The sequence below is a fragment of the Poecilia mexicana genome, unplaced genomic scaffold, assembly GCF_051168715.1.
Source record: "Poecilia mexicana isolate PSO_F unplaced genomic scaffold, ASM5116871v1 scaffold_19, whole genome shotgun sequence".
In the NCBI taxonomy this organism is placed as follows: Eukaryota; Metazoa; Chordata; class Actinopteri; order Cyprinodontiformes; family Poeciliidae; genus Poecilia; species Poecilia mexicana.
This window is the reverse complement of record NW_028263388.1, coordinates 25,953,850-25,968,364: the sequence shown is the minus strand read 5'-3', so window position 1 is coordinate 25,968,364 and position 14,515 is coordinate 25,953,850. Positions and strand designations below refer to the sequence as shown.

The window sequence follows — 14,515 nt, the reverse complement described above, 5'->3', positions numbered from 1 at the left end:
TTGTAAGATATATTTATTCTAAGTATTAGATGTGGTCTCAACAAACCCATGGCACTTCAACAATATTATTTTACCTTTTATCTAGAAATAGTGTCTGTTTATTCTTGCCATACAGTCTCTGTATTAAGTTTTGATCGAAAGGTCTTGCCATACCAGGTTATTCCTCTGTATTTACTTTAGTTTCTTAGTTTATTCTTGCATTTTGTTCTTCATTCATTTCATTTAGTTTCCTTTGATTAGTATTATCCTCTCTTGGTTTATTGCTATGTCCACTTTAGTTTATTTCCTGTTGCTAGATTTATTTTATCGTTTATTGACGCTCACCACCATTAATCTTCACTCATCACCTGCTGCTGGGGAAAAGGCAGACTGACATAAACCTTTTAAAACGACGGAAACAATTTCGGTATTCTGATTATTGAAAGTTAAAAGTGCTGTGGTACCGTTGTTCTATCACACCCGCTTCATACCGGACCACTTACAGCACCGGTGTTAACGCTACAAAATGAACGCTCTCTATCGTGGTATCACACATGGAGGGATTTAAATGGGTTAATTTTTCAGAGGGATACACAGTGAGGGTATCGTGATTTTAGTAATTACATGTTTATAAGAGCGATTTTCTGTTGTCCTTCCATGGAAGCGGGAAGCTTTCAAACGGAAATAAAACAGTTTTTAATATAAGCTGCTGCTTTGACATGATCACAGAACTGCCGAAACATATGTACAAAAATACAAGACAAAGTGAATCACAGCAACGTCATCAGCCGGTGTAACGCTGAACTGATGCGGAACCTACCATCTATTTTTTTTTTTTTTTTAAATAGAGTACAAATTTGAAATAGCATCAGTTAGAGAACTCGGCTGTGTTTCGGATGTCTGCACGTCTTCTTGGAAATGAATTTGGTGTTTAACACGAAGATGAGACTGTTCTCGAACTGCAGTATTAATGTAACATTGTGTTTTCTATTTTTGTTGAATGGATGTTTTGATTTCTTACCAACTGGATAGAATTGTGACAGTTACTATGCTGATAAGAAAAGCTATGAAACTTTTCTTAGCAGCATAGTAATTGCCACAGTCGTTCTTGTCTTCCACTATCTGCAGCTAACAGCGTCACTCTGAGGCGCTCCAAGCAGGAACGAACCATTTAACGCAGAAAGGGCGGTTCAGGTCAAATATGGATGTGGTTGTTTTTTTTATCGGAGAGTGGGAACATTAAATTTTTACTGCTTAAAACAATCTTTGAAAGTACAATATGATTAATTTTATAATTGACAGGGCCCCGATTTTTTTTTTTTTTTTTTTTTAATTTCTATGAACAAAAAATAAATAAATAAATTGTGGATGGCCCCCTGTTGGTCAGGGCCCCTAGAATTGTCATCACTTTTGGTCAGGGTCCCTAGAATTGTCATCACTTTCCCCCCCTATACCGCGCCCCTGCTTCGACCAAACGCCCCCCAAAGGAAACCCAGCGCCCACATTTTGTAAAGATTTCCACCAGCGTCCTCTCAACGCCCCCCGGGGGGCGGTACCGCCCACGTTAAGAACCGCTAATCTAGAACAGGGGTCCCCAAACTACGGCCCGCGGGCCGGATCCGGCCCGCCACGTCATTTGGTCCGGACCCCTGAACAATGCCGGTGTTACGTCAATCCGCGTTTCCCCATCAGATACGGTTCCCCGTCGTCTTCTTGCCGCTCCGCCCCTCCCACGCGGCAAAATAGGCGCGTGCTCGTGACGAGCACTGAGAAAGCACGCGCGTAGCAAGCACGCGCTTGTTCGGCGCGCTTGTCTGAGGAACTACGGACACCGTGAAAGCTCAAACAACATGTTTCGGCAAAGTTGTCACACTTTCTTCACGTTTTTGCGGGAAACTAATAGTAATAATACTAATAATTATAATAAATATAATAAATATATATGTTATACATATTATAATTATAATAAATAATATATATTTTATACATATATTATAATTATAATACATAATATATGTTATATATATTATAATTATAATATATATATATATATGTTGTATATATTATAATTATAATATGTTGTATATATTATAATTATAATATGTTGTATATATTATAACTATGATAGATAGATAGATAGCCTAGTGCTATATGAATTAAAAACAGGGCAATGCAATTTAATGCTCAATATTACCCATCAGATACCGTTTCCCCTGTTTTAAAGTGGGGGAACGGTATCGGATGGCCACATTTCACCCATCAGATAGTGTTCCCCCTATGTTAAAATCACCCATCAGATAGTGTTCCCCTTGTTTTACAGTGGGGGAACGGTATCTGATGGAGATTTCACCCATTAGATAGCGTTCCCCCTGTTTTACAGTGGGGGAACGGTATCTGTTGGCCACATTTCACCCATCAGATAGCGTTCCCCCTATGTTAAAATCACCCATCAGATAGTGTTCCCCTTGTTTTACAGTGGGGGAACGGTATCTGATGGAGACATTTCACCCATTAGATAGCGTCCCCCCTGTTTTACAGTGGGGGAACGGTATCTGATGGAGACATTTCACCCATCAGATAGCGTTCCCCCTGTTTTACAGTGGGGGAACGCTATCTGATGGCCACAGTTCACCCATCAGATAGCGTTCCCCCTGTTTTACAGTGGGGAAAAGGTATCTCATGGCCATATTTCACCCATCAGATAGCGTTCCCCCTGTTTTACAGTGGGGGAACACTATCTGATAGCCACAGTTCACCCATCAGATAGCGTTCCCCCTGTTTTACAGTGGGGGAACGGTATCTGTTGGCCACATTTCACCCATCAGATAGCGTTCCCCCTATGTTAAAATCACCCATCAGATAGCGTCCCCCCTGTTTTACAGTGGGGGAACGGTATCTGATGGAGACATTTCACCCATCAGATAGCGTTCCCCCTGTTTTACAGTGGGGGAACGGTATCTGATGGCCACAGTTCACCCATCAGATAGCGTTCCCCCTATGTTAAAATCACCCATCAGATAGTGTTCCCCCACTGTAAAACAGGGGGAACGCTATCTGATGGGTGAAATGTGGCCATCAGATACCGTTCCCCCACTGTAAAACAGGGGGAACGCTATCTGATGGGTGAAATGTCTCCATCAGATACCGTTTCCCCTGTTTTAAAGTGGGGGAACGCTATCTGATGGCCATAAATCTCCCATCACATACCGTTTCCCCCACTTTAAAACAGGGAAAACGGTATCTGATGGGTGAAAGATGGCCATATATATATATATATATACATATATAATATTATAATATATATAACATATATTATGTATTATAATTATAATATGTATAAAATATATATTATTTATTATAATTATAATATGTATAACATATTTATTATAATTATTAGTATTATTACTATTAGTTTCCCGCAAAAAACGTGAAGAAAGTGTGACAACTTTGCCGAAACATGTTTGAGCTTTCACGGTGTCCGTAGTTCCTCAGACAAGCGCGCCGAACAAGCGCGTGCTTGCTACGCGCGTGCTTTGTCAGTGCTCGTCACGAGCACGCGCCTATTTTGCCGCGTGGGCGGGGCGGAGCGGCAAGAAGACGAAGGGGGAACCGTATCTGATGGGGAAACGCGGATTGACGTAACACCGGATCCGGCCCGCCTCCTCATACCAGAGAGCATTCAGTGTTTTTTTTTCATATATTGTATTTTCCGGTTTATATGTGGATTTTTCTTCAACCACCAGGGGGCTTTTGAGCAGAAGTGAAACTAACTTTCCCTCAATGGAATACATACTAGTCAGTCCCAGTCACCGTTTCACTCACGGTTTTTTCCATTTGCATTCTGGGTAAAAATCTATCTAAAAGCGCGAATGTGTCGTCGCGCTCTCCCCCCCCCTAGACAAGAATTTTCTAAGGTTTCTTTCTACAAAACCTGAGACCGGCCCCCGACTAGAGAAAGGAACAGCTATGTGGCCCTCGCAGGAAAAAGTTTGGGGACCCCTGATCTAGAACATGCATGAATGAATTGTAAAACATATGAGGCTGAAAGGGACAAATTGAGAAGAATGGTTGGAAGGACAGGACAGAAATGGAGGATAGTGGGAAATGAAGGAAACATAGTGGATATTTGCAGATTAAGGAAAGCATTATTTATTTATCTTCAGAATACAAAATAAGAAAATAGAATTTAATGGATGTAAAGTAGTGTTGCTACTCACTCATGTACAGTAGGTGGAAGTACTACCTCAAAGTTGCTTGCCCATAATAGAAAAGAAGAAGAAGGAGGAGGAGAAAAAAAACTAAGGGCGTATTCGTATCTATCATAGACATAATATAAGAGTAGACCCCGCATTGGCCGCTCCGGCGCAGGAAATACGGCGGCCATCTTGGAGCGGTCGTCCCTCCTACTTTGCTCAATCCAAACAGCAGAAGATACCTCAGCACTGAGGGATATTGTTGTTCGGATCTATGGATTATTGATGTGAGGGCTCCACAGACAACATTTCACAAGTAAGATGGACATATTATTGTGTATATATTGTGATTAGAATATTACTTTACTGTATTTATGTCCACCGGCGAGATACCAGCTAATATTAGCTACAGTGTAATATGGGTTCAGCCCCGCTATGAAGACTAACTGAGTCTGTAAATCTAAAAAAATTAATTATTCTCTAACATTGACTTAGATTATCTGACACAAGAGCCTATATTAGAAATGAAACAATATAACACATATTATAAAACTTATATTATGTGTTATAACATTCACCAGCAAAGTTTACACAGGTGGTAAAGACTATTATTTATATGTAATTCTTTCACACTGTCAAAAGTAAGCAGCACGGATGAATCTCGTCGGCTGAAAAGAAAAAAAAAAAAAAAAAAAAAAAAAATATATATATATATATATATATATATATATATATATATAAATATATATATATATATATATTCAGTATTAATCATTATTTGTGCCATTATTAATCTTTATTAATTTGTGTTTGTATTTTTATATAAATATGTGTTGATATTACTAAATAATTTATTAAATAAATTATGAACGGCTGTGTGCTTTGTAATATGCTCTTCATACATCGATATCAGAATATTCCATTCCTATTCTATTGTTATAGCCACTAAGCATATTTAAATATGATGAACTATGTATTAAAAATACAATTGGTTAATTGGTTATAAATGTAGCTTTGATAGATGTTTGAATATGGTTTCCAGTAACAAAAAAGCGTGTTATGATCGATTAAATGCACTGATACATCATTGTGCTTTTAAACACATAACGCTGAGTAGAGTGGTGTACCGCTCCAAGATGGCCGCCCTAAATCTCGTCAGCGACAGTAGGCGAGAGCGGTCCATGAGGCGTCTATCCTTATATTATGTCTATGATATCTATGGCTACGTTTCAGTCTCTGACTTCCTGGTTCGATTCGGTTGATCTGTAAAAAATAAGGGGTCCTTAAAAGGCATCTAGAAGGTCCTGTTGTCATATCTGGGAACATAAACACGGCAAACAAAGGTATCAGCTGATATGTTACATATCGGAACACACGGATTCCTGTGGCTGGCGGCTCTCAGCCTAATTCAAACCGTTGAATTCTGCTCTTCCGCGGAAATACCGGATGTCCCTAGTATTGCCACTTACTTCGGAACTAAGACTCGCTATGAGGAGGTGAAGCCGAACCTACTCCGAGACCCTTTAACCGTGAACACCTCGGTCCTCAGACCCCCGCCAGGTGAGTTTTGCACCCCATTCCACGTGACCGCCATCATTAGACATGGTAGTCGGTTTCCTACCATCAAGAACATCCGCAGAATACACAGACTAAGCGAGCTACTCCAGAATGAAACTTCCAGAACCTCAGAGAGCTCCACTGGCTGGCTGGTTGAGCTCCGGAACCGTTGGGAACCCTGGTACACCGAGGACATGGACGGTAAGCATTCTAGACTGGAGTTTTTGCTGGCAACTTTTGCAGGGAATTTCTTTTCAGGAAATATTTTTCAAGTAAAAATCTGAAGATGAATTTAAGGTAATAAAAGAAGAAAAAATGGATTTACATTACACAGGATAAAAAAAAATCAGGCCTTTTTAAAAATAATAATTTGCATCTAGAATTTTTAAATATTCCAGAAAAATGAATCCTCTTATGCCTCTTAATCAGGTCGGCTGGTGAGGAAGGGTAGGGAAGACCTCCAGTTCCTGGCCCAGCGGCTGGCCACTTTGTTACCATCTCTGCTGTCGGAAGAAAATGTGAGGAAGAGGAGAATCCACTTTGTGACCAGCTCTAAGCATCGCTGTGTGAGCAGCGTGGAGGCATTCCAGGAGGGTCTGCAGCAACACTGGGGTTGCCATGGTGACAGTCACCACTGCTGCTGCTGCTGCCACCACTGAAATATATTCTGGTGTTCCGACTGTCTGTGCTATCTCGTCAGATCAGCGCTACGATAGGAAAGTCTGTACTATGCCTGTCGGTCGCTGCTACCTTTCGAAAACCACTACCGTCATGTTTACATACCAAAGACCTTATCAGTCAGTGTCAATGTTAAATATAATAATCGGAAATCATTATTTAAATGACGGTATTTAAGTGGCGCTTAGCAGTGATACGTAGCATAAAAATATGTGAATGACGAAAACTTTTCTAAAACCACCTGAACCTGTTTAAAATACCTACTTATGTAATTGCACTAATATCCTTCTTGAGAATAACGTGCCTGTTTTAATATGTAAAGCTAATACATTTAGATGCACTAAACCTCATATTAGAATCCTACCTTCATAAAATACACATGGTTCCACATAATGATCTACCAAAACTCCATCCAAATATTTTACCTGGTAAATATGTGGGTAGCACATTTTGCTGCAGCAGATTCCTTCATTTGAATGTTATAAAATACAGAAGTAGCACATGTTGATGCACTAAAACTATTACACCATCGACATAAACAGCTTCAATACCACATAATAACGCTACCAGCATGCTCTATTTGACAAGGTTTAATAAAAAAAAAATTAAAGGCCCTATATTTTAAATGAGGACAAAATGTCCCACAAAAACAACGTATTTTGTCCTGATTCACATGACTGACGACAAGTAATGACTTTCTTGCTTACAGTATACAGTAAAGTAAAGACATTGCGGATGACAAATAAAGCCATTTACAAATATGGTTACAAGTTGCCTGTCATGTAAACTTAAAACATGAAGTAATACAGCAGCTAAATGAAAGCCAGGTATAAAATAAATTAATTAAAGCTTGCCTTAATCTTTGACGAAATAAAACAGATGAAACGAAACTTCCACAGGTAGGATGTATTGATAAGAAATCTGCTGAGTAAGAAGTATGTGACATAGCATCAATGTGTGCATGCGCATTACCACAAGGTAGGACAGATTGATGAGTAGCACAGATAGTTAGAACACCTGACAAGTCTTTTACCTAAAATGTTGACCTCTGACCTCTGCCCTTACAGACAGTGCTCAAGGATACAACCATGAGGTGGATGATGAACTAATGCGCTTCTTTGAGCGTTGCCGTGGTTATGTGGAAGGCGTGGAGAACAACCACACTGCGCTGCTGGAAGTTGAGAAGTTCAAACATGGCGAGGAAATGCAGGCAGTGAGGAGGAGGTTGGCTGAGAAACTTGGCCTTTCTCTTCACCTACTCACCCCAGGTAGGAGCCGAGAGGCATTCCCTCAAGTTAGAGATGTAATATAGTACTTGGAAGTTGAAGAATATTACAACATTTCTCTTTTTTTTCTTTTTACCAATTTTGCAGATGTTTTTCTCATTCTGTGTGTTTAGTCACTCTATCAGATTGTAATGTTAGAAAGGAATGTTCCCTTTGACCTTTTTTTCCCCTTTCTGGCACTTCTAGACTTGGTGGAAGCAGCGTTCTTCATCTGTTCCTACGAACTGTCCATCAAATCCATCCACTCACCATGGTGCTTCCTGTTTGATGAGAGTGATGCAAAGGTATGAGAGCAATATTTTCTGAAAGATATTTGCAAAATTGATATAAAACAAAAAAAATTGCAAGGAAATGCATTATTTCTCAGTAAACTCACAGTGAACCTCAGTTTACTTTGGTTTAAAATGCTGAATTATCAAAAATAAAGTTTGAATCAATTCAGGTGTGGGTGAGCAAAGTGAAGGGTGCCTTCAGTAATGTCTGTCTAGGTAGCAGAAACCAACCTTAGCAAAATGTTATGAACATGTTAGGATGCACATCTTTTCTTATAAGACAAGGTGTTCACACCTTAAACTTTTAAGGTCAAGTTTAAAGTTTTCCCTACTACAAAAGCAAAATGGTTGATCAGAAATGGAAAGTTGAAAAGCTTGGTCCAGGCATTTAGACTCTTTGAATTGGAACACAGTTTGGTCAAAAGGGTTACCCTCTGGAGGCAGAAACAGAGATTTGTTCTGATTCATTTTGGATTTTCAATCAGGAAAAATGTTGGTTCTGAGGTTTATCATCTGGGATCTTGAACAAAGACCAGAATAGATTAAACTGATCAATGATTTTTGATGCTGTTTTCTCCTTATCATTTTTCTGCAGGTGTTGGAGTACAGTTTTGATCTGAAGCAATTCTGGAAGCGCTCTCATGGTCACTTAATCAGCAGTCTGTCCAGCTGTCCGCTCTTCCATCACATTTTCAGGACTCTAGATAAAGCTGGTCGTCCTCGCAGGTGGGGTGTTCCCTGACTAAGCTCTAGGAACCCCCTTATTGATTCCCTATTGTTAATTGACTGAATCCTGGTTGATTCCAGATCCACCGAGGCAGGGCCAGAACCAGCCTCTGTCTTGGTGGGACATGCTGAGACGCTCATCCCCCTCATCTCCCTACTTGGACTGTACAAAGACCAGACTCTGCCCACTGCTAGCAACTACCACTCACAGCATGGTATGAAGCCTGACATTTATCAAATTTGAAATGTGTATTTATTTCTTTCTACATGCCAGGAAGGTTCCCATTTTTGGAACAAAAAAAGGTCTCACTTTTTCCATAAAGGAAAGATGAATTTTTACAAGGAAATTTTCTTAAAATGACAAAACACTGGAGTGCTAGAAGCATCTTTTAATTCTATGTTATGTAAAAATAAGTAAAAAAGGAAAAAAGTTTAGTAAAATTTGAAGGCATCTAGAAGTGTTGGGGGAAACTTTATGCTAAAAAGACATTTTAAAAAAAAATAGGAAAAGCTGACTCCTTTCTGGACATACTCAAAATTTCACCCAAATTACTAAATAAAAGAAAGCATTTATTTATTTATTTATTTAAAAAAAATATATTTTATAATAAATAGAGTTTACACCATACTGGGATGGTCAGCGGAATTATTAAAATGGTAGTATATTGGGTTTTTTTTTTGTTTTTTTGGGGGACGGGGTTACAGGCAAACAGTGCCATTTTATAGCACAATCAATCAACTATGTTATCTTCGGTTGTTATGCCGTATGTCAAAGATAACTTAAAAGAAATTAGACTTCATAATTTGAAGCCTTAATATCGGGTCTCTGTCTCCTTAAGTTCCTACTCTTTGACACTCTGTCATCACAATAATGCTTCTCACTATGACGTTAGCAACCATTGTTGGGAGCGTAGAACTGAGAATTAGCGTGTATGTTAATCACACCAGCTAACTTGCAATTAGCAAGTTAGGTGCTTGCTAACTGCTGCTACTCTGTTAGAGCTGTGTGAGGGAGGTGAGGATGAAGGTGTATTGTGAGGTAGAAGCTCAGCTGGAGACTACAGCTCCAAGAGGAGCTTTGTGGAAATACTCAGCGTCCTGTGGGAGCAAACACAAACACCTCTGAATGACTGCCACAGGAAATTCAAGGAGTTCTCAAACATGCATGAAAGAATCAAGGCGACACTCTAGCTATGTTTTTGATTAGGGAATAATAACATGACATAAAGCTAATAAAATCTTTATTCAGCTCTCCTTACTCTAAAGAGTAAAGAGATTTCAATAGAGATTTTTAAAATCAACTTTTTTTTTAATCGACTGTAACCAACTGCCTTCAGAAGTCACATAGTGTTTTCAAATGAACATGTCCTGTTCAGAACAATAACTGCACATCTCTCTATAGGAAGAAGTTTCCGGACCAGTCGCATCATTCCATACGCTGCCAACCTGCTCTTCGTTCTCTATGACTGTCAGCGTGGCCCCCGACTACAGCTGCTCATCAATGAGACTCCACTACGCTTTCCAAACTTTCAGACTGAGGATGCACCACTCTACAGGGATGTTCGTGCAGCATACCGCTACCTGCTAGATGGCTGTGACTTCAACACAGAGTGTGAGAGGAAACCCGAAGGCCGGGGACCCAACACTGAGCTTTGACAGCTTTAACCCTTACACAATCTTATTCTGTCTTAATCCACCTGGTGACAAAGCCTCAAACTCACTCAGGCATCATCCAATCAGATACTGTAGCTGCAAAACTGCTCTTCAAGGTCTGAACTTTCTTAAGTGTTGCAAAAACTGACTGGAGTGATTATTCCCTCTTAGTGGAGCTGTGACACTCCATTGAAGTGATTTCTTTTCATAAACTGCTGTTTAAAGGCATCCAGATATCTACCAGCTCTTTTCAATAGCAAACAGTTTCTGTACCATTTCCAGCCTCTGCATACAAAAATATTAATGTAATCAACTGGAAAAATCTCTGTGTTCCACTCAACTAGCTGAAATTTACTGAAATTGTATTTAGATGAATACAAAGAATATTGCAGCAAGGCCTTACTCTAATTTTTTAACTGACTCTTTAATCTGGGATTCTGTCTGAAGCTTTAAATTAATTTCTTGCTGACTCAGGTTTTATTTAAAGCAGCAGTATGTAACTTTTATTTAAAATGTTTTCTACATATTTGTTAAAACCGTTGCTATGCCATGACAGCATAATATGAGCATATGTAAAGATGGATCTCTCTTCATAGATTGCAGCTACTATTGCAGTCTGCAAAAATGCACCGCTGCCAGTCGGTAGCCAAGAGGAAAGTCTTGGAGCTGTCAATCAATTCCTGTATGTGCTGCTAAATGTGTTGATGGCAGAGAAATAATTTGATGTTACAGGACCTTTATTGGTGGCCATGACAATTATCCTGAACTTTCCTGGCAGGCTATGTTGTAGCTTATACAGCAGCTTCATGAAAGCCAGGTATAAAATAAATTAATTAAAGCTTACCTTAAACAGCTCTGTAAATGCTGTTTACTTTCGTAAACAGCATTTACAGAGCCCTCCTCCTGGCTCTGATTGGTCGCTTCTAGTTAGCACTGGGAGAAGGCATAGGACCACAATTTTTTTTCACAGCTTATCTGCCTCAACCCATAGTGTTGCAACATAGTGACAGTTTCAACTAATATTTAAAACATTTTTTTTTTTTTTATCAAATTTACATATTAACAGTTTTGAAATTGTGACTGCACAAATTCCTGCTCTGGGTTTAGAAAATATCTTGTGGGTGAAATAATTGGTGTATGTGCCAAATAAGTTTTCAGGGTGCTTTTGGTTCCAAATGTTTCTGAATTAAAGCTTTAATAAAGCAAGATTTTCAGATTAAATATTTGTGCTTATTTACTAAAGCAGAGACATGTGGGACTATTTCCTTTTCCCAGGCTCTGCTTTGGCAGCCCCGCTTTACTCCAAAATAATCACGTTTCCACAGACCTGGCTAGGTCTGGAGCAGGGAGACGCCTCCATGGAGGGGACGGGGGTATATAACGCCTGAGCCCCACCTCCAGGCATTATAAATAAAGCCATTTACAAATATGGTTACATGTAGACATGTAATTGTGTGGCGGTTGTCATACTCCAAACCGCCACACAATTTAACAATCCTTATTGAAAACCTCATGAAATGGAGGAAAATTTACCACCAACATCGCAGCCCACCATAAATAATAACCTGGGCGGAACACGGTGTGCTAAATAATAAAACATAATTTAACGAAGCTTTGAAGCAGATAAATTTTCCTCGAGGAATTTTAATAATCGAGGTACTCGAATCATTTGAGGAATCGTTACAGTCCTACTGTCATGTAAACTTTAAAACATAAAGTAATACAGCAGCTTCATGAAAGCCAGGTATAAAATAAATTAATTAAAGCTTACCTTAATCTTGGACGAAATGAAACCTCCACAGGTAGGATGCGTCGCTCCTTCACCCTGATGTTCCTTCCCTAGTATAACTTCTTTGGTACCCCGTTGGCCCCCATCTAGAACCGCCCAAGGCTGCAGGTCTGTGTCTGGTACATAAATGGGGTAAGTGGTGCTTGGTATAATACTGGTGTTCAGCCCCGCCATGAAGGCTAACTGAGATTTCGTTAATCTAAAAAATTAATTATTCTCTAATATTGACTTAGATTATCTGACACAAGAGCCTATATTAGAAATGAAACAATGTAACATATATAACATTCACCAGCAAAGTTTACACAGGTGGTAAAGATTATTATTTATATGTAATTCTTTCACTCTGTCAAAAGTAAGATACATCCCAAATCTTCGGTTTTTGTTTTGAAGGTTTCCTAAAGATACGATGTGAGGAAGAAGTGGGAAATACCTTTAAAGAGAGACGGATTCATTGCAGCACGGATGAATCTTGCTCCGGATTTTGGACTCAATCTCAGCTGCTGAATCACTCTGAAGCTACAACTCCTCGGCTGAAGAAGTTGTAGCTTCTTCAGCCGAGAAGAAGCTATATATATATGTGTGTGTGTGTGTGTGTGTGTGTGTGTGTGTGTGTGTGTGTGTGTGTGTGTGTGTGTGTGTGTGTGTGTGTGTAACCGGGTGGTTTTATTGGAAGACATAGTTTACATCCAGTGGTTGAAAATTCCCACCGTGGTTTGGGCCTTTGAACACATCTAGGCCCCGCTCCCCACCGTCACTTCCGTTCACAGCCTGTTCGGGCTCATTAGTGTATATAGGCACCGGGTGTGCACGCAAATCTGTGTGTGTTTGTTTGGTCCGTTGGTTGAGTTGGCTCTCAGGTCAAATGAGTGCTGTGCTCATCGGGTTGCTGCGAGTGTTCGGATCGTGGACATTTAATACTGGTAGGATAAATGCATTTTTATGTCACTACTCTACCTGTCTATTATTGTCAGCAGATGTGTCATTGTTTTCTTTTGGTATTGCAGACTCCTGCTGTTGCCTATTATGCTCCCACAAACCGTGCAGAACCAGAACAGCATAGCTCCTTATTTTTATTAGCGTACTGGGCACAGCCCTAGGACTGGGTTGGGGCAATGCGGGATTTGTTTTTCTTTTTTTCTAACATTATTTTGTGTTACTTTGTGTTCCTACTAATCTGGTTTGCATTTGTTTTGGTTCCAATTGCTTCTAGTCTTGTCCTGGGTTTTTGAGCCTTATTGAGTTTTAAATTAGAATAATAAAGTCTTTTTAATATTGTAAAGGAATGTATAAATAAAATATATTTTGGTATACTACTTCTGTTTCCTCATTCTCAGCCAGACCTACCTGGGTATAATTAATTGGGAAACTCTAGACCACTTGATATTTCAGTAGTCTACCAGTTGGCTTTAGGGCCACGTCCTCAGTCACAATCCGGGTTCTTTCCCCCGTGTTATATATATATATATATATATATATATATATATACACACATACTTATGTAACCAGATCCTTTTTCTGCGTTGTGCTGGTTATTGAATGCATGGACCGTGACACAGTTTCTTTCAAGCGGATGATTCTTAGTTTATTTCTGACGAGAATACAGACAAAACAACCGTGTTAAAGGCTGCCCGCTCCAAGTCCTACACAAAACAAAAGTATATAACAAAAATTAACTTAATAGATCTATAAATAAGCTGAATGTATTTAGATGGAAAAATAAAACGCACACACCTCTCCCGCAGGACATGACAAAAGGGGAGGGGCTAAGGGGCGTAAACAATTTAAAGACAATACCACAGAAGAAGAAATAAGAGAGGGGCTTCAGATCTTAAAGTAACACGGTTAAAACAATGACAGGTGTTTCAGTAAGATAAGGAACAAGACAATAAAAAGACATTTTGTGTAATTATAACAAGAGAATTACAACCAGGTTACACTTGCATATACACATGTATCCAATATATATTATTCAGTATTAATCATTATTTATTTGTGATTGTATAGTTATATAAATATGTATTGATATTACTAAATAATTTATTAAATAATGAACGGCTGTGTGCTTTGTAATATGCTCTTCATACATACATCGATATCAGAATATTCCATTCCTATTCTATTGTTATAGCCACTAAGCATATTTAAATACGCTGAACTATGTATGGGGTTAGGCTAGGGTTTGGACTACAAACCAGCGGCCTTAACTGCCATAGCTGTAGTTCTATCTATGGTCAAGACTCAGTTAAAACAGAGGCCTGAGCAGCATGTCAGAACTACAACATGGCGGAACCGTCTGTTACTATAGAGGAGGACTTAGCTGGTATTCTGAACTACTTGTGCTTTGAGCATTATATGACTGAGTTAACCCAATCACTATTA

The 14,515-nt window shown here is 39.2% G+C and overlaps 1 protein-coding gene across 1 annotated transcript; it reads left to right on the top strand.

The window, feature by feature from the left end:
• The first annotated feature begins 5,396 nt into the window (after positions 1 to 5,396).
• minpp1b (multiple inositol-polyphosphate phosphatase 1b) lies at positions 5,397 to 11,565 on the top strand. The gene is made up of 7 exons (XM_014979628.2): positions 5,397 to 5,930; positions 6,159 to 6,350; positions 7,475 to 7,675; positions 7,880 to 7,977; positions 8,561 to 8,691; positions 8,773 to 8,906; positions 10,094 to 11,565. Exons 1-7 carry the CDS (start codon positions 5,528 to 5,530, stop codon positions 10,345 to 10,347), a joined length of 1,413 nt encoding a protein of 470 aa, XP_014835114.1. The 5' UTR covers positions 5,397 to 5,527; the 3' UTR covers positions 10,348 to 11,565.
• The last annotated feature ends 2,950 nt before the right edge of the window (positions 11,566 to 14,515 follow it).